The following is a 21,576-nucleotide window of genomic DNA, read 5'->3' on the forward strand; positions in this document are numbered from 1 at the left end:
GCCAGTCCTGTAGGTATGATATTGTCCTGCCAGTCCTGTAGGTATGATATTGTCCTGTCAGTCCTGTAGGTATGATATTGTCCTGTCAGTACAGTCCTGTAGGTATGATATTGTCCTGTCAGTACAGTCCTGTAGGTATGATATTGTCCTGCCAGTCCTGTAGGTATGATATTGTCCTGCCAGTCCTGTAGGTATGATATTGTCCTGTCAGTCCTGTAGGTATGATATTGTCCTGTCAGTCCTATAGGTATGATATTGTCCTGTCAGTCCTGTAGGTATGATATTGTCCTGTCAGTCCTATAGATATGATATTGTCCTGTCAGTCCTGTAGGTATGATATTGTCCTGTCAGTCCTGTAGGTATGATATTGTCCTGTCAGTCCTATAGATATGATATTGTCCTGTCAGTCCTGTAGGTATGATATAGTCCTGCCAGTCCTGTAGGTATGATATTGTCCTGTCAGTCCTGTAGGTATGATATTGTCCTGTCAGTCCTGTAGGTATGATATTGTCCTGTCAGTACAGTCCTGTAGGTATGATATTGTCCTGCCAGTCCTGTAGGTATGATATTGTCCTGTCAGTACAGTCCTGTAGGTATGATATTGTCCTGTCAGTACAGTCCTGTAGGTATGATATTGTCCTGTCAGTCCTGTAGGTATGATATTGTCCTGTCAGTCCTGTAGGTATGATATTGTCCTGTCAGTCCTGTAGGTATGATATTGTCCTGTCAGTCCTGTAGGTATGATATTGTCCTGTCAGTACAGTCCTGTAGGTATGATATTGTCCTGCCAGTCCTGTAGGTATGATATTGTCCTGCCAGTCCTGTAGGTATGATATTGTCCTGTCAGTCCTGTAGGTATGATATTGTCCTGTCAGTCCTGTAGGTATGATATTGTCCTGTCAGTCCTGTAGGTATGATATTGTCCTGTCAGTCCTGTAGGTATGATATTGTCCTGCCAGTCCTGTAGGTATGATATTGTCCTGTCAGTACAGTCCTGTAGGTATGATATTGTCCTGCCAGTCCTGTAGGTATGATATTGTCCTGCCAGTCCTGTAGGTATGATATTGTCCTGTCAGTACAGTCCTGTAGGTATGATATTGTCCTGTCAGTCCTGTAGGTATGATATTGTCCTGCCAGTCCTGTAGGTATGATATTGTCCTGTCAGTCCTGTAGGTATGATATTGTCCTGCCAGTCCTGTAGGTATGATATTGTCCTGTCAGTCCTGTAGGTATGATATTGTCCTGCCAGTCCTGTAATAATAATAATAATAATAATATGCCATTTAGCAGACGCTTTTATCCAAAGCGACTTACAGTCATGTGTGCATACATTTTTACGTATGGGTGGTCCCGGGGATCGAACCCACTACCCTGGCGTTACAAGCGCCGTGCTCTACAAGCTGAGCTACAGAGGACCACACAGACTGAATCCTTCTATCACACGCATCACATGAAGCTACACTTCATAGAGGCGATTTAACCTAAAGCGTTAACTGACATCAAATCCATAATTAAGAATGGTGCTTTTTAACACAGCCATTTGATATCTCTACCAACTGAGCTACAGAGGACCACTCCCTGGCCAGTTTATTATCTCATCTAGTACAGGGTCGGACCCCCCCCCCCCCCCCCCCCCCCCTTTGCTTCCAGAGCAGCCTGAATTCTTTGGGACATGGATTCGTCAAGTCGGAAACGTTCCACAGGGATGTTGGTCCATGCTGACCCGATGGCATCACACAGTTGCTGCAGATACCACCGCCACCAGCCGGTACCGTTGACACCAGGCAGGATGGGTCCATGGATTCATGCTGCTTACGCCACATCCTGACTCTGCCATCAGCATGACCCAACAGGAACCGGGAATCGTCGGTCCAGGCGATGTTTTTCTACTCCCCAATTGTCCAGTGTTGGTGATGGCGTGCCCACTGGAGCCGCTTCTTCTTGTTTTTAGCTGATAGGAGTGGAACCCGGTGTGGTCGCCTGCTGCAATAGCCCATCCGTGGCAAGGACCGACGAGTTGTGCGTTCCGAGATGCCGTTCTGCACACCACTGTTGCACTGCACCGTTGTTTTCCTGTTTGTGGCCCGCCTGTTAGCTTGCACCATTCTCGCCATTCTCCTTTGACCTCTCTCATCAACGAGCTGTTTTCACCCACAGGACTGTCGCTGACTGGATGTTTTTTGTTTGTCGCACATTCTCGGTAAACCCTAGACACTGTCGTGTGTAAAAAGCCCAGGAGGCCGGCCATTTCTGAGATACTGGAACCGGTGTGTCTGACACCGAGGATCATACCACGCTCAAAGTCGCTTAGGTCACTCGTTTTGCCCATTCTAACGTTCAATCGTACAGTAACTGAATGCCTCGATGCCTGCTTTCTATAGCAAGCCACGGCCACTTGACTCACTGTCTGTAGGAGAGATCAATTTTCATGAATGGGTTGGTGTACCTAATAAACTGGCCAGTGAGTGTATATATATACACTACCGGTCAAAAGTTTTAGAACACCTACTCATTCAAGGGTTTTTCTTTAGTTTTACTATTTTCTACATTGTAGAATAATAGTGAAGACATCAAAACTATGAAATAAGACATATGGAATCATGTAGTAACCAAAAAAGTGTTAAACAAATCAAAATATATTTTATAGGTATGATATTGTCCTGTCAGTACAGTCCTGTAGGTATGATATTGTCCTGCCAGTCCTGTAGGTATGATATTGTCCTGTCAGTCCTGTAGGTATGATATTGTCCTGTCAGTCCTGTAGGTATGATATTGTCCTGTCAGTCCTGTAGGTATGATATTGTCCTGCCAGTCCTGTAGGTATGATATTGTCCTGCCAGTCCTGTAGGTATGATATTGTCCTGCCAGTCCTGTAGGTATGATATTGTCCTGTCAGTCCTGTAGGTATGATATTGTCCTGTCAGTACAGTCCTGTAGGTATGATATTGTCCTGTCAGTACAGTCCTGTAGGTATGATATTGTCCTGCCAGTCCTGTAGGTATGATATTGTCCTGCCAGTCCTGTAGGTATGATATTGTCCTGCCAGTCCTGTAGGTATGATATTGTCCTGTCAGTCCTGTAGGTATGATATTGTCCTGCCAGTCCTGTAGGTATGATATTGTCCTGTCAGTCCTGTAGGTATGATATTGTCCTGCCAGTACAGTCCTGTAGGTATGATATTGTCCTGTCAGTCCTGTAGGTATGATATTGTCCTGTCAGTACAGTCCTGTAGGTATGATATTGTCCTGTCAGTACAGTCCTGTAGGTATGATATTGTCCTGCCAGTCCTGTAGGTATGATATTGTCCTGCCAGTCCTGTAGGTATGATATTGTCCTGCCAGTCCTGTAGGTATGATATTGTCCTGTCAGTCCTGTAGGTATGATATTGTCCTGTCAGTCCTGTAGGTATGATATTGTCCTGTCAGTCCTGTAGGTATGATATTGTCCTGCCAGTCCTGTAGGTATGATATTGTCCTGTCAGTACAGTCCTGTAGGTATGATATTGTCCTGTCGGTACAGTCCTGTAGGTATGATATTGTCCTGTCAGTCCTGTAGGTATGATATTGTCCTGTCAGTCCTGTAGGTATGATATTGTCCTGTCAGTCCTGTAGGTATGATATTGTCCTGCCAGTCCTGTAGGTATGATATTGTCCTGTCAGTCCTGTAGGTATGATATTGTCCTGCCAGTCCTGTAGGTATGATATTGTCCTGTCAGTCCTGTAGGTATGATATTGTCCTGCCAGTCCTGTAGGTATGATATTGTCCTGTCAGTACAGTCCTGTAGGTATGATATTGTCCTGTCAGTCCTGTAGGTATGATATTGTCCTGTCGGTACAGTCCTGTAGGTATGATATTGTCCTGTCAGTCCTGTAGGTATGATATTGTCCTGCCAGTCCTGTAGGTATGATATTGTCCTGCCAGTCCTGTAGGTATGATATTGTCCTGTCAGTCCTGTAGGTATGATATTGTCCTGCCAGTCCTGTAGGTATGATATTGTCCTGTCAGTCCTGTAGGTATGATATTGTCCTGTCAGTCCTGTAGGTATGATATTGTCCTGCCAGTCCTGTAGGTATGATATTGTCCTGTCAGTACAGTCCTGTAGGTATGATATTGTCCTGCCAGTCCTATAGGTATGATATTGTCCTGCCAGTCCTGTAGGTATGATATTGTCCTGTCAGTACAGTCCTGTAGGTATGATATTGTCCTGTCAGTACAGTCCTGTAGGTATGATATTGTCCTGTCAGTCCTGTAGGTATGATATTGTCCTGTCAGTCCTGTAGGTATGATATTGTCCTGTCAGTACAGTCCTGTAGGTATGATATTGTCCTGTCAGTACAGTCCTGTAGGTATGATATTGTCCTGTCAGTCCTGTAGGTATGATATTGTCCTGCCAATACAGTCCTGTAGGTATGATATTGTCCTGTCAGTCCTGTAGGTATGATATTGTCCTGCCAGTCCTGTAGGTATGATATTGTCCTGTCAGTCCTGTAGGTATGATATTGTCCTGTCAGTACAGTCCTGTAGGTATGATATTGTCCTGTCAGTCCTGTAGGTATGATATTGTCCTGTCAGTCCTGTAGGTATGATATTGTCCTGTCAGTCCTGTAGGTATGATATTGTCCTGTCAGTCCTGTAGGTATGATATTGTCCTGCCAGTCCTATAGGTATGATATTGTCCTGCCAGTCCTGTAGGTATGATATTGTCCTGTCAGTCCTGTAGGTATGATATTGTCCTGCCAGTCCTATAGGTATGATATTGTCCTGTCAGTCCTGTAGGTATGATATTGTCCTGCCAGTCCTGTAGGTATGATATTGTCCTGCCAGTCCTATAGGTATGATATTGTCCTGTCAGTCCTGTAGGTATGATATTGTCCTGCCAGTCCTGTAGGTATGATATTGTCCTGCCAGTCCTGTAGGTATGATATTGTCCTGCCAGTCCTGTAGGTATGATATTGTCCTGCCAGTACAGTCCTGTAGGTATTTCAAACAGTAGTGAGTGGGATGGAGGAGCTCAGGTCCTCAGCAGCACCCAGTTTCTAAGCCATTTCAAACAGTAACTAATAACTAAGCATGGGGGAGCTACAGCTTTCTACACAAAGATCTAGGATCATGTATAGAATGGCTCCATAACATGGCTTATGTCATTATTACTGTATGTGGTGGAAATGGGTTCTATATTTCATACAGCAGCACAATTAAAGTCATCTATTGTTCTTCTTTAATCTGGTTTTATTTTGTGTTATCTACTCTCACTCTCTCTCTCACTCTCACTCTCACACTCTCTCTCTCTCTCTCTCTCTCTCTCTCTCTCTCTCTCTCACTCTCGCTCTCTCTCTCTCCCTCCTACTCTCTCTCTCTCTCTCTCTCTCTCTCTTTCTCACTCTCTCGCTCTCTCTCTCTGTCTCTCTCTCTCTTTCATTCTCTCTCTCTATCTCTCTCTGTCCCTCCCCTCTCTCTCTCTCTCTCTCCCTCTCTCTCTCTCTCTCTCTCTCTCTCTCTCTCCCTCCCCGCTCTCTCTCTCTCTCTCTCTCTTTATCTCTGTCCCTCCCCTCTCTCTCTCTCTCTCTCCCTCTCTCCCTCTCTCCCTCTCTCTCTCTCTCTCTTTCTCTCTCTCTCCCTCTCTTCATCTCAAATGAGATGTGCGTTATAAATTAATACCACTAGGGGGAGTCAATCCAAGCAAATGAGACACTTTTTAGTTTCACATGGTTGAATACCAGTAGATTTATTTACAAGGTTGAAATCTGAGCATGACTTTCTCACATAGGCCTAGTGTGTGTTCCAAATGGCACCTTATTCCCTACAGAGTGCACTACTTTGACCACTACGTTGTGCTATAAAGGAAATAGGGTGCATTTTAGGATGCAGTCCTAGTTCAAGACAAGGCTGATTACCTACTAAAATCACAAGATGCAGGGACGGATGGACTGGATTGGTTTACAAGTAACAAAAGGCTGTTTCTCACATAGTATTGGGTTTACGACTGATTGGATTTGTCCTTCCTGATTCCCTCCTGAAAATCACGAGATTTAGAAAACTCCTCATTTTTCGATATTCAAATTGTATTTTATTTTGATAATCAAAAGGCAGACAGATATTTGCTATAAAAAGCATTCACTTAAACAATACATTAAACATGATGTGTAAAGACAAAAACAGTGATTTTAAGATGATCATTTTTAACACAACTATTGTTCACCTGTCAAACACAATAACGTCCTAATTTATATTTATTTAAAAAATTATAATATTTTATAAAACAATAAATATTAATGTAAGTAAATATAACTTAAGAAAAACATTTATTAAGAAAATACACTTTTCCTATTTAAATACAGAAATACTGCTAAAATCCTATATCGAGTAGATATGTTTCAAAGCTTTGATAATTGCATTCTTCTTGACATAGGAGAGACGTATCTATTGTAAGGGCTAGATGAAGTCTAGTCCTGGACCAAAGATAACTTTTAATGGAGATACTCGACTCAGTATGCTTTCCATCCAGTAATTTATGTGCAAAGATACTGCATCAAAACATTGCTATGGTAGGGGTTTTGATTGAATCCCCCAGTACAGGAGGTATGCAGGTAAAGGTACAATGCTGAAAGGTAACAGACCTGCAGGAGTTTCTCATCATTACAGGTCAATCAGTCAGGTGAGTCAGGAGCCAATCACCTTTAAACCAATGATGGAACCACCACAGAAAGTAGACGGACCGTTCGTTGTAAATCTACAGTGTTGTAGAAGTGGAGACAAGAGCAGCCATCTTGTGATGACTCACTGTTATTGGTGGAGTCATGGGACAGTGCTCCAAAAAAACACACATTCTGTTACAATTTGAGCTCCTGTATAATGGAGATGTGCTGATTATTTAGGCCAATGATGTCGGGTTGGAGTCCGATGGATGCAAACCCAGTCCCCAGGCTATTGTGCCCTGGGAGGTAGAGTCTGGTGCCCCAGATTAGTTGGAGGCTGGCCTGGCTGGTACGCAGGCCAGAGGTGAATGGGTGGAGTGATGGTGGTGGTCCTCTGTGTGTGTGTGTGTGTGTGTGTGTGTGTGTGTGTGTGTGTGTGTGTGTGTGTGTGTGTGTGTGTGTGTGTGTGTGTGTGTGTGTGTGTGTGTGTGTGTGTGTGTGTGTGTGTGTGTGTGTGTGTGTGTGTGTGTGTGTGTCCATTGCTCCAGGTGATGGTGCAGATTAGATAGAAGACTGTCCAGGCCAGGGGTGGATGGAATCAGTGGGTGATATGATGTCAGAGCCATTCATTCTTCAGGAGTGACTGGAAGGTCTCCCTCTGTGTGTCAGTGACAGTCCACTTCTCCAGGTGACAGTGCAGATGGATGGATGGATTGATGGATGGATGGATGGATGGGTGGAAGACTACTGGCATTGTTCCTCTGACCTTCCCTTTCTCTCTCTCATGTCACTGATCCACAAGAGGACGGTCTTGAACTCTCCGATGGCCTTGTAAGTCCCGTTGGTGTCCAGCTGCCAAAAGAGAGAATGAATAGTTAACAACAGATCATAAACACATACTCTACTTTTACTTTTTACTTTTCTACTGATTGGATACTATAACCATAGAGGATGGAACTGATTGGATACTATAACCATAGAGGATGGAACTGATTGGATACTATAACCATAGAGGATGGAACTGATTGGATACTATAACCATAGAGGATGGAACTGATTGGATACTATAACCATAGAGGATGGAACTGATTGGATACTATAACCATAGAGGATGGAACTGATTGGATACTATAGCCATAGAGGATGGAACTGATTGGATACTATAACCATAGAGGATGGAACTGATTGGATACTATAACCATAGAGGATGGAACTGATTGGATACTATAACCATAGGGAATGGAACTGATTGGATACTATAACCATAGGGAATGGAACTGAATGCACATAGGTGCAGATAAGAGTTAAATCTCAGGTAAATGTCAACAGTTGAGGAATCGTTAAAACAGGTCAATTAGATGTAGAGATTAGTTTTGTTTTGAGCTGTGCGTCTTTGCCAAATAGCACCGTGTTGAGTTGTGTAAGAGGTTTGGATAAGTCATATTTACCTTCTTAAATGTGTTCTCCGTCTTCCTGATGGTTGTCTTGGTCCATTTTGGTCTAGTTGGGCACTCCACCAGCTGTGGAGAGTAAGAATGGTCAGTAGTCTTCTCTATTTGTCTGTCCGTCTATAATCTATAATATGTTAGAATAACATGGGGTGGGTGATCAGTGCTTTCTGCAGATTCCCATCATGAACATTCCCATCATGCTAGTCTTCACTCTTAGAAGTAAACGTGCCTGGAATAACCTTTTGGGTTGCCACACTGGCAGAACCTTTCCAGTTGAAAAAGGTTCCTTGAGGAACCCCTCTGAAAAGGGTCTTTGAGGAAACCCCTTGTGTAAAGGTTGGAGCGAGAACCTTTTTTGTGATGGGAGGGGTTCAATTTTGAACCTTTAAAAAAATATATATCGTAGAGGTGGCAGACTATTATTTTTGGTCCCCGTTTGCATAAATGTTATTCCTGTTCATCAAGTTAAGTTTCTACACAGCAAATTAAAATGTACCTTCAATATTGATGCATAATACATATAATAATATAATATTCATAATATTAACATCGCTGATTACATACAGTAGTAAAGTAATAACTAGTCCAACTTTGGGATTAGCGCAGGTGCTTGAGGAACTCACACACCTCTGTTAGCCTCACTGAAGCTACAAAACTGTCAGTGTTTAATCTTGACATGTGATGACAATACAACAGAACAGATGAACAGGAATGACATTTCCTCTAAGAGATGATTTAAAAAAAAGATATATCTTATAAGTTCAATACTCACACAAGATTGCACATCTTTTACCAGCCTCGCAAGAAGATCCTCAAAGTGTTTGGGGTACAGATGTTCCAAAGATTTCTGGTTGAACACGTTGTCATAGACATCCAATATCTTGTTGATTTCCCAGATGCCAAGTTGTTTCTAAAAAAAAAAAAATGAAAAAAATGCAAGTCTTGTTGCTTGCTCTTACTCGTACTTGTTTAATAACATGCCAAAGTAGTTCAGTAACAGTCTATGTTTTGATGTACAAATATGATTTAGAAATATACCTTAGCACAAGTTGTACAGATTTTGGGCAGAAGTCTTTCATATATTTTTCTGGGGAACGTCTGTAACAAAATACATTTCAATCAATTACTGTGCACATAACAATACTTATTTCATGGATTTGAAACAGAATGAAAACAGTTTTCTACTTACTGGTAAAGAGTTTGTGAGAGTTTCTGTTTTGTAGAGTAATTGGTTGATCAGTCTGGGAGAGACCGTCCGTTGGAGACAGTTTGGTCTGTTGCTTGGTTTCCCGCCAGGCGCACGTCCATCCAGGTGCCCAAACATCAGCCCGAGCAGACCAACCGTTACCGCAATCATAGCGCGCATCTTATCGGTCATATTGTTTTCAGTCCTAATTAACGGCGAAGAGTAGAGTAGAGTAGCAGTAGTAGTAGTAGTAGTAGTAACTGTAGTTTGAGAGTCTGCACCTCTTCTTTCATGTTATATACCCATCACTTCACTTTTCAAAAAAATTCCCACAGTCGAAACGTGATGCTTAAAAGTGTTACAGCATTTCGTTTGCTCCAAATTTCCATGGAGTGGCCCAGCACAAGGCACGTTGATGCTGAGCTTGCTGTTATCTCTCTTTCAGATCTACGATGCCCTGCGGTTAGATTTGCTTGTTGTGGTTTTGCGTTCTAGAGAGAGTTTACCACTCCGAGATTACTGGATGGATAAAACGAGGTTGCAGGTTCATGCTAGGTGTTACTCCCCCCCTAATCAAGCAGCTGTATTTCTATTGAGGTTAATGAGGGATGCGTCTTGAATCTAAACCAAGAGTAGGCCTATCTGTTGCTCCATATCCGGTATCTTCTTGATAACTGCTATTCTGCAGGCTTCTAAACTGTGCTCCTCTCTATTAAATGTGAACGTGCTTTAAAAGCCTACCTTCTAAACGTTTACTGCAAGATCATAGTAAATATGCACTTTCTGGGAAATAATTTAGATAAGAAGATCGCATTTTGTTTGTGTGACTTGTAATGTAGTGTAATGATTCTACCACTGAGGATTGATTGATTAATTATTTATTTAAAAAACACCTTTTTATTTTGTCTCATTAATTTAAAACACTCAGTTTGCATTTCACTGATGTCATTCATTCTATACAACATCATCATCACTCTGGCTTTAATACAAAACAATAGCAAAACTGCAGCAATGCAAAACATCTCTTGCTGACGTGTCTGTCGAACCTTTCCTGGTGCATCGTGCATGATAAAAGCGGTTTTGTGGAGGTGGATACTGTAATGGATCGTCAATGGCCTTTAACCAACCCAAAGCTTTTGCCATGCAAACTCTCACTATCTGTCCCTCACTATTGGCCCCACCTGATCCAATGGGGGTTAGTTCAGTTATGTAAGGTTGGTTGGCACTTACTGGAAGGGGTTGATTCTGTTTATCCCTGGGTTGGATGAGTTGGCAACTCTGCTCTCTCCCCCCTGATCTGTGTTACCCACTTAAACCAGGTCACCCTCCTACATGGTTCACCACTGCTAGGTCTGCTCTGACCCAGATAGCTGGAGTTGGAGACTTCTGCACGTCGCCTTTAGCCTCCAATCCAAGTACTCTATGAGTCAATGTGGTCACAGAAAAAAAACTGATTCTGAAGACTGACTAAAGCGTTCAGCTGAGTTCCAGTCAGTCAGAACATTCAACGGTGTGTCGTATGGTTTTAAATGGTTACAAACCTCCATCAGTTGGACATTGAACCATAGGGAGAAGGTGGAGACAGATTCAAATCGTTTTACGTGCTACTGTGACCAACTGGGTTTTAACCCGGGTCGTCTGTGGAGCAAAATACAGCGTTAGCCCACTGAGCTAAAGCCTAGGCATTAGCTCGGGGAGCTTACCTCAGAGAGCTAACGCAACTCTTCAGGTCTCAGGTAAGATTACTCATCAAGCAAGCATCATTCACTGAACTTCCTCCAAAGCCCTAAAAAGACCTTCAGGCTTTCCAAATCAACAACGCTGCAAATATATTTTCCACTCCTTCCGTATCTAGACGTTAACAAAATATATGGAAAAAAATGGAACATTCATCATTCAGAGAATATCGGCAGAAGTTCATATGAGGTTTCCATTTCAAGTGTCCTCAATTGTCTTCACCATCATCATGCTGTGTTTCATTCTCCTTCCATCGTGTCTGGGTCTGGGTCAGGCCTCTGTCATAAGGACTGGGTCAGGCCTCTGTCATAAGGACTGGGTCAGGCCTCTGTCATAAGAACTGGGTCAGGCCTCTGTCATAAGGACTGGGTCAGGCCTCTGTCATAAGGACTGGGTCAGGCCTCTGGCCATAAGAACTGGGTCAGGCCTCTGTCATAAGGACTGGGTTAGGCCTCTGTCATAAGGACTGGGTCAGGCCTCTGTCATAAGGACTGGGTCAGGCCTCTGGCCATAAGAACTGTGTCAGGCCTCTGTCATAAGGACTGGGTCAGGCCTCTGGCCATAAGAACTGGGTCAGGCCTCTGGCCATAAGAACTGGGTTAGGCCTCTGCCATAAGGACTGGGTCAGGCCTCTGGCCATAAGAACTGGGTCAGGCCTCTGGCCATAAGAACTGGGTCAGGCCTCTGCCATAAGGACTGGGTCAGGCCTCTGGCCATAAGAACTGGGTTAGGCCCCTGTCATAAGAACTGGGTTAGGCCTCTGGCATAAGAACTGGGTCAGGCCTCTGGCCATAAGAACTGGGTCAGGCCTCTGCCATAAGGACTGGGTCAGGCCTCTGTCATAAGGACTGGGTCAGGCCTCTGTCATAAGAACTGGGTTAGGCCTCTGGCATAAGAACTGTGTCAGGCCTCTGTCATAAGGACTGTGTCAGGCCTCTGCCATAAGAACTGGGTTAGGCCTCTGTCATAAGAACTGGGTCAGGCCTCTGTCATAAGAACTGGGTCAGGCCTCTGGCCATAAGGACTGGGTCAGGCCTCTGTCATAAGGACTGGGTCAGGCCTCTGTCATAAGAACTGGGTCAGGCCTCTGTCATAAGAACTGGGATAGGCCTCTGGCCATAAGAACTGGGTCAGGCCTCTGCCCATAAGAACTGGGTCAGGCCTCTGTCATAAGGACTGGGTCAGGCCTCTGTCATAAGGACTGGGTCAGGCCTCTGTCATAAGGACTGGGTTAGGCCTCTGTCATAAGAACTGGGTCTCTGTTTCATCACCTTAAACTCTCCAGAGGTGGAACACAGGAACCTGGCCCGGCCCCACCCCCAGCCCATCCCAGCCACGCCCCTGGCCAAACCCCTGGCCAAACCCCTGCCAGCTGCTTCCCCTGGCCTGCATGCGGAGCAGAGAGGAGCAGAGAGAAACCAGGAAGTAAGTGTTTACCTGTCTCAGGTGTCATCATGTTGTCATTTCCCTGAACTGGGGAAGCAGGTAAAACTTCCTGATTGGACAATCCCACTGTTGGCGCATGCTCTCTGCATAACACAATACACACACTCATGCACCAACACACACACCCGCACACACACATGGACACACAAACACACATACACACACAGACACACAAAGAAGTAAGGACTGGGTCAGGCCTCTGGCCATAAGAACTGGGTCAGGCCTCTGTCATAAGGACTGGGTCAGGCCTCTGCCATAAGAACTGGGTCAGGCCTCTGCCATAAGAACTGGGTTAGGCCTCTGTCATAAGAACTGGGTCAGGCCTCTGCCATAAGAACTGGGTCAGGCCTCTGCCATAAGAACTGGGTCAGGCCTCTGCCATAAGAACTGGGTCAGGCCTCTGCCATAAGAACTGGGTTAGGCCTCTGTCATAAGGACTGGGTCAGGCCTCTGTCATAAGGACTGGGTCAGGCCTCTGCCATAAGGGTTAGGCCTCTGTCATAAGGACTGGGTCAGGCCTCTGTCATAAGGACTGGGTCAGGCCTCTGCCATAAGAACTGGGTCAGGCCTCTGCCATAAGAACTGGGTCAGGCCTCTGCCATAAGGACTGGGTTAGGCCTCTGTCATAAGGACTGGGTCAGGCCTCTGTCATAAGGACTGGGTCAGGCCTCTGCCATAAGAACTGGGTCAGGCCTCTGTCATAAGAACTGGGTCAGGCCTCTGGCCATAAGAACTGGGTCAGGCCTCTGGCCATAAGAACTGGGTCAGGCCTCTGTCATAAGAACTGGGTCAGGCCTCTGGCCATAAGAACTGGGTCAGGCCTCTGGCCATAAGAACTGGGTCAGGCCTCTGTCATAAGGACTGGGTCAGGCCTCTGTCATAAGGACTGGGTCAGGCCTCTGTCATAAGAACTGGGTCAGGCCTCTGGCACAAGAACTGGGTCAGGCCTCTGTCATAAGAACTGGGTCAGGCCTCTGGCCATAAGAACTGGGTCAGGCCTCTGGCCATAAGGACTGGGTCAGGCCTCTGTCATAAGAACTGGGTCAGGCCTCTGTCATAACAACTGGGTCAGGCCTCTGTCATAAGAACTGTGTCAGGCCTCTGGCCATAAGAACTGGGTCAGGCCTCTGGCCATAAGAACTGGGTCAGGCCTCTGTCATAAGGACTGGGTCAGGCCTCTGTCATAAGGACTGGGTCAGGCCTCTGTCATAAGAACTGGGTCAGGCCTCTGGCACAAGAACTGGGTTAGTCCTCTGCCATAAGAACTGGGTCAGGCCTCTGGCCATAAGAACTGGGTCAGGCCTCTGTCATAAGAACTGGGTCAGGCCTCTGTCATAAGAACTGGGTCAGGCCTCTGTCATAAGAACTGGGTCAGGCCTCTGGCCATAAGAACTGGGTCAGGCCTCTGGCCATAAGAACTGGGTCAGGCCTCTGTCATAAGGACTGGGTCAGGCCTCTGTCATAAGGACTGGGTCAGGCCTCTGTCATAAGGACTGGGTCAGGCCTCTGTCATAAGAACTGGGTCAGGCCTCTGTCACAAGAACTGGGTTAGGCCTCTGTCATAAGAACTGGGTCAGGCCTCTGTCATAAGAACTGGGTCAGGCCTCTGGCCATAAGAACTGGGTCAGGCCTCTGTCATAAGGACTGGGTCAGGCCTCTGTCACAAGAACTGGGTTAGGCCTCTGTCATAAGGACTGGGTCAGGCCTCTGTCACAAGAACTGTGTCAGGCCTCTGGCCATAATAACTGGGTCAGGCCTCTGCCATAAGAACTGGGTCAGGCCTCTGCCATAAGAACTGGGTCAGGCCTCTGCCATAAGAACTGGGTCAGGCCTCTGCCATAAGAACTGGGTCAGGCCTCTGTCATAAGGACTGGGTCAGGCCTCTGGCCATAAGAACTGGGTTAGGCCCATACTGCATGGCAGCACAGCTGCATACTACACAAGATGCCACTGACTGACCCATAGTACCTTAATGGCACCACTTACAGCAGTACAGGTCATGTATCTCTGGATACAGCTAGTCAGAACATTGTATAGCCTAGGGAATGGCAGCTGAGAGGTGTGGTAGTGGGGGGGTCACAGTTAGGAGCTGAGAGGTGTGGTGGGGGGTCACAGACATTGTCACCATGGGGTAATTATGGGTAATTCTCAGGAAGATACATTCTTTGTTTGCTCTCTGAAAGCCCACCGTTTCCTCTGCTGATGTGGACCAGGAAATAGCTGTAAAAACCCCAGGTCTTTATCAATTCAATTCAATTCAATTTAAGGGCTTTATTGGCATGGGAAACATGTGTTAACATTGCCAAAGCAAGTGAAGTAGATAGTAAACAAAAGTGAAATAAACAATAAATATTAACAGTAAACATTACACTCAGAAGTTTCAAACGAATAAAGACATTTCAAATGTCATATTATGTATATATACAGTGTTGTAACAATGTGCAAATAGTTAAAGTACAAATGGGAAAATAAATAAACATAAATATGGGTTGTATTTACAATGGTGTTTGTTCTTCACTGGTTGCCCTTTTCTTGTGGCAACAGGTCACAAATCTTGCAGCTGTGATGGCACACTGTGGTTTTTCACCCAGTAGATAAGGGAGTTTATCAAAATTGGGTTTGTTTTCGAATTCTTTGTGGATCTGTGTAATCTGAGGGAAATATGTGTCTCTAATATGGTCATACATTCTCTCTGTCTCTGTTTCATCACCTTAAACACTCCAGAGGTGGAACACAGGAACCTGGCCCGGCCCCGCCCCCAGCCCCGCCCCCAGCCACGCCCCTGGCCAAACCCCTGGCCAAACCCCTGCCAGCTGCTTCCCCTGGCCTGCATGCGGAGCAGAGAGGAGCAGAGAGAAACCAGGAAGTAAGTGTTTACCTGTCTCAGGTGTCATCATGTTGTCATTTCCCTGAACTGGGGAAGCAGGTAAAACTTCCTGATTGGACAATCCCACTGTTGACGCATGCTCTCTGCATAACACAATACACACACTCATGCACCAACACACACACCCGCACACACATACGAACACACACACACACAAACACACACAAACACACACAAACACACACACGTCAACTATAGTTAATGTTATTGTCTGTTCCAGACACTACCAGTACTGACCATCAGAGGTTTAGATAATATGTCCTATTTAGCATAATGACAGCACGTCTGTTTCTGTCATCAACTCTTACTGAATTGAGAGAGATTCTATTTTTTGCTATAGTAATGAAGGCCTAAATTGCCTGTGTAATTTTACTGAAAACTATTCCTGTTTCAATATCATAGTCTGCAGATGTTTTCCGGACACAGATTAAGTCTAGTACTGAACTAAAACATTATTCTCAATGGGGAACCTCCGGGAAACTGGCCCAATAAATGTAGGAACCATTTATCGACGAATTCACCCTTAAATCTTGTTCTGTGGTTGCTGTACACAGTGAACAATGTATTTGAATGGAATGCACGGTTACATACGGTATGTGTTTGTCAAAGCTGGCGTAGGGGTGGTGTGGGAATCAGATGCAGGATGCAGAAGTAGTCCAAAATACTTTAATAAAGTCCACAGAATTAACGGCTACAAACAGAGCCGGAGGCACAAGAAAAATAACGCACTCAGCGTAATAAACTAAACACGCACAATAGTGCGGACTCTCTACAGAAATAGAGCACAAACTTGACATGGAAACACCTGCTGACAATCAACAACTACACACAACCACAAGACAGAAACAACGAGAACTTAAAGGACACATAATCAAGACAAAATGAGAAACAGGTGTACCAAAACAGACCAAACCAAACAAACACAGAAACAACGAACGGTGGCAGCTAGTACTCCGGGGACGACGACCGCCGAAGCCTGCCCGAACAAGGAGAAGGAGCAGCCTCGGCAGAAACCGTGACAGTGTTGCTGAATGTGTGAATTGAATGTGTTTATATGTTCAGCATCTCACCATCCAATAATACCATACACTGCATTCTAGTCTCGTGCTATATAACTACTGCTGTACACATACAGTATAACGTTATTCTGCGTCTGTCTAAGTATACACCGTACACTGTGTAAAGACACAATAATATATTTGAAAAGAAGAATGTGCTTTTGAAAAGTTTTTATTTTCGAAGTCTTAGGTTACAAACACAGTTGCAAATTCAATACATTCCCCCCCCCCCGTGTTACATACAGGTGCATTCACTTCATGTCTAAATACAATGACTTTATATCAAAATACATATTTGCTCAATAGATTTATAAATAACTTTAAAAATGTCATAATAATTTAACAATAATAATAACTTAACAATGGAATAAATTCTCTGTTTAAATATATTCTCCAAAATGCTTTAAAAAAAAATATCCTTCTTGTGTCCAGCACATGATGTATAGAAAGTAAGGGCCACAACGCGGCTACATATGAAATGCTCAAGACGCTGCCCATCTGATGTGAACAGAATCTCGATGCATTTGAAATACATTCCATCAGTTTGCATGTTTCTTAGTAATATCAATAAATAGATAGATAGATAATACAATCATAAATATGCTATGCAAAATGAATATTAAAAAAACCATAATATCCTTATTGGATGTAAGGCACTGGAACATAGCATGACTAAAATCTCTATATGATGATATAGATGTGTTGGATCTAGTTGTACATCTCTATATGATGAAATAGCATGTGTTGGATCTAGTTGTACATCTCTATATGATGATATAGATGTGTTGGATCTAGTTGTACATCTCTATATGATGATATAGATGTGTTGGATATAGATGTACATCTCTATATGATGAAATAGCATGTGTTGGATCTAGTTGTACATCTCTATATAATGATGTGGGATGTGTCTGAATCCTGCATGTGGATCTAGGCGTGCACGCAGAAGTCTTTCAGGAAGGTGAAGAGGATGTCAATCTCTCCAATAGCTTTCTTCATCCCTTTCCCCGCCTCCATCTGAAATACACAAGAAACAAACAAAATGGGTTTTAGACAAAGATCGCATTCAATCAAATGTTCAATGGATTAATTTTAACTTTGATTAACGCATTTAACCCTTATTAATAACTTAGTTTATAATGTTTTATTTGTGACAAGCATGAAAATGATCAAGTCTATACGGGTATCGTGAAGAATTACCTCGGACAACTTCTTGCGGAAAGCTTTGCTGTGGTGGTGATCATTGTAATGTTTAATAGCCTAGAAGAAAGAGAGAGGAATCAGTCACTTTCTCTGGGGGGATATAAACACCATCTCTACACAATATCACACCTCAGATCTCTGACTGAGAGAGAGAGAGAGAGAGAGAGAGACACAGAGAGAGAGAGACACAGAGAGAGAGAGAGAGAGAGAGAGAGAGAGAGAGAGAGAGAGAGAGAGAGAGAGAGAGAGAGAGAGAGAGAGAGAGAGAGAGAGAGAGAGAGAGAGAGAGAGAGAGAGAGAGAGAGAGAGAGAGAGAGAGAGAGAGAGAGAGAGAGAGAGAGAGAGAGAGAGAGAGAGAGAGAGAGAGAGAGAGAGAGAGAGAGAGAGAGAGAGAGAGAGAGAGAGAGAGAGAGAGAGAGAGAGAGAGAGAGAGAGAGAGACAGAGAGAGAGAGAGAGAGAGAGAGAGAGAGAGAGAGAGAGAGACAGTCAGACAGACAAACAGAGTGAAACATAGGAGTGTGTTGAAAAGGTAGAGAACAGATGAAGAGAGAGAGAGATATAACAAGTGAGTGTAGGTAAAGTGAACGAAAGAGAGGAGAACTTACACAGCCATGTTCCTCCAGGTCTCTGCTGACTCGGGCCAGGTCTTCCTTCAGGGCAGGGAGTTTAGGATGATGCTTGTCCTGCTTCTCCTTAGTGGTCAGGATGTTACTCAGGTAGAAGTCCAGGATGTTAGCATGCAGGCAGCAGATGTCCCTGTGGTTCTGCTGAATTAAAGGCATCCATTAATTAGTATGATATATTAGTATTGCCTACATTTGCATCAAGAAATATTTTAGAAAAATGTAGAAATATAAAATAAAACACAAAACTAAATTGGATACCATTTTCTCACCAAGCTCTAAAATAATAGGCTAGACATGGATTAACATGATATTATTAATTGGTTTAATTGACACACCTTTTAGTATCGATGTCTGGCATCAGTTTAGTGTCAGTATCATTGTCAGAACTTTGCGCCTGTTGAAACAGACAGGAATGGCATTATTAGGCAAAAAAATAAATCAAAAACCATAATCAAATAAACCCGTATAAAAGACAAAAATAATAGGCTGCTAGTTCCACAAATATAATATATTTAGTTTAGTCCTACAATTATAAGCCATTATGGAATATGAAATATGATAAAGTAATATGAAATATGATAAAGTAATATGAAATATGATAAAGTAATACGAAATATGATAAAGTAATATGAAATATGATAAAGTAATATGAAATATGATAAAGTAATATGAAATATGATAAAGTAATATGAAATATGATAAAGTAACTTACGTGTTGAGCCACCAGCCGCACCATGGAGTCGGTGTCCGCGCTGTGCAGTGGGGCGCTGAGCGGGCGGTGGATGGAGTGCGCCACGGCTTCCCGCAGCAGACACACGCTCATCACCACCACCACCGCGGCTAGGAGTTGGACCATGCTGAACTTCATATTGGCTCCGGGAGATGCGTGTCTTTCTCTTCGTTTGAATAATAATGCGAAAATATCACAGTTCGCCTGGAAACAATACATTATATGAATAAGAGACAGTTAAATAACTTATTTTAATTTAGGTAAGCCTTGTCTAATGTTATTTAAAGGCTACACGCTACAGGTTATAATACATCTATTTTGCAAGAGAGACCTATTGTAATACTACAACCAAGATCGCACCTTAAGCTGCTTACCTTGAAGGGTTGGTTTGGTAGGTTGTCATGTTTTCTACCTGGTAGGGAAAGTATTTATATTGTCTAGAGGCCTAGGTGGAGGGGACGTCATTGTGGTTCCTTTCCCCGTATTCAGGTCAATCCGCGGGTATCCCCCCCTCCCTCCGCAGCCTCCCGACCTGGGTTAACCAGGTCAACGTTATAACACCGAACTGCAATACTATACAGAAAAAATACACAAAAATAACATAATAGGCAGAAAAAAGGGAAGATGATTCATGAGCAAAAAATATGAAATGAGATAAATAAATGTGTTCCTAAATGAATGACGTGAACTCAGTCATTCATCAAAAAGAGAACTGATTGCCTGGGTTCGGGATGTTGTGGCTACGTCACCCAGTTATTAATATTTGAAATGATTGCGTCAGTTTTCTTCTGCTCAGGTGGTTTAGGATGCTGGAACATTCGATATAGAGTAACTGTATAACGCTAACTGTAAATTCCCCTCAATGAAATTAAATATATGACAGCACTGCAAACAGATCAGCCATTGAGCCCAGGCTCAACACACATCACGATGTTTACAATAGTTAATCGTTGAATCCACATCCCAAATTGTACCCTATTCCCTTTAAAGTGCACTACTTTTGACCAGGGCCCATAAGACTCTGGTCATAAGTAGTGCACTATTTAGTGAATAGGGTACCATTTGAGACGTCAACAATAAAGGAGAGCTGGTGCACTTGAGACAGATTGAGGCAGATTCAGCACACTGAGTTGCCAAGTGACCCTCTGAGAGCTTGGTTACATCCCAAAATGGCACCCTGTTCCCTATGTAGTGCACTACTTTTGAACACTACCCATAAGACTCTGGTCATAAGTAGTGCACTATATAGGACATAGGGTGCCATTTGGGACATAACCCTTGTTCAGCCGTAGAGGAAACCACTAGGCTCTTTCACAACTCGGGGGGCAGTTTCCCTTATTATTGGCAGAGGTTCACCAACTATCATCAAACACTGTGGGACAGGCTTCTATGAAGCATACCACTGTAGGCCAAGCTACATTAATCCATGTCTTATCTTATGGGAAGTGTTTTCATGCGTCATTCTAGTACCGTTTCATACAACAGAGAAGCAGGTGGAGGGATAAACCAGTGTGTTTTCACTGAGCCACACGTCATGGGCTGTTACCTGGTTATATTACCTGATGACTATTACCTGGGTATGACAGACCAACCATGGTTCCTTCCTGGTAAATTACTTGACTATTACCTGGGTATGACAGACCAACCATGGTTCCTTCCTGGTAAATGACCTGACTATTACCTGGGTATGACAGACCAACCATGGTTCCTTCCTGGTAAATGACCTGACTATTACCTGGGTATGACAGACCAACCATGGTTCCTTCCTGGTAAATGACCTGACTATTACCTGGGTATGACAGACCAACCATGGTTCCTTCCTGGTAAATGACCTGACTATTACCTGGGTATGACAGACCAACCATGGTTCCTTCCTGGTAAATGACCTGACTATTACCTGGGTATGACAGACCAACCATGGTTCCTTCCTGGTAAATGACCTGACTATTACCTGGGTATGACAGACCAACCATGGTTCCTTCCTGGTAAATGACCTGACTATTACCTGGGTATGACAGACCAACCATGGTTCCTTCCTGGTAAATGACCTGACTATTACCTGGGTATGACAGACCAACCATGGTTCCTTCCTGGTAAATGACCTGACTATTACCTGGGTATGACAGACCAACCATGGTTCCTTCCTGGTAAATGACTTGACTATTACCTGGGTATGACAGACCAACCATGGTTCCTTCCTGGTAAATGACCTGACTATTACCTGGGTATGACAGACCAACCATGGTTCCTTCCTGGTAAATGACCTGACTATTACCTGGGTATGACAGACCAACCATGGTTCCTTCCTTCCTGGCAAATGACCTGACTATTACCTGGGTATGACAGACCAACCATGGTTCCTTCCTGGTAAATGACTTGACTATTACCTGGGTATGACAGACCAACCATGGTTCCTTCCTGGTAAATGACTTGACTATTATTACAAATGTATTGAAAATGAAATACATAAATATAATTTACATAAGTATTCACACCCCTGAGTCAATACATGTTGAAATCACCTTTAGCAGCGATTACAGCAGTGAGTCTTTCTGGGTAAGTCTCTTAAGAGCTTTGCACACCTGGATTGGACAACATTTGCAAATTATTATTTTC

The 21,576-nt window shown here is 43.8% G+C and overlaps 1 protein-coding gene across 1 annotated transcript; it reads right to left on the reverse strand.

The window, feature by feature from the left end:
* Positions 1 to 17,330: 17,330 nt before the first annotated feature.
* Positions 17,331 to 19,372, reverse strand: LOC311120979 (uncharacterized protein; the record flags this gene model as incomplete). Its single annotated transcript, XM_084195527.1, has 6 exons — positions 19,335 to 19,372; positions 18,943 to 19,164; positions 18,565 to 18,624; positions 18,210 to 18,368; positions 17,601 to 17,660; positions 17,331 to 17,417 (listed from the first exon to the last, which is right to left on the reverse strand). The coding sequence occupies exons 2-6, from the start codon at positions 19,096 to 19,098 to the stop codon at positions 17,331 to 17,333; spliced, it is 522 nt and encodes a 173-aa protein (XP_084051653.1). The 5' UTR covers positions 19,099 to 19,164; positions 19,335 to 19,372.
* Between the last annotated feature and the right edge of the window lie 2,204 nt (positions 19,373 to 21,576).

Source organism: Coregonus lavaretus (genome assembly GCF_964263955.1).
Source record: "Coregonus lavaretus genome assembly, contig: HAP1_SCAFFOLD_3660, whole genome shotgun sequence".
NCBI classification, from domain to species: domain Eukaryota; kingdom Metazoa; phylum Chordata; class Actinopteri; order Salmoniformes; family Salmonidae; genus Coregonus; species Coregonus lavaretus.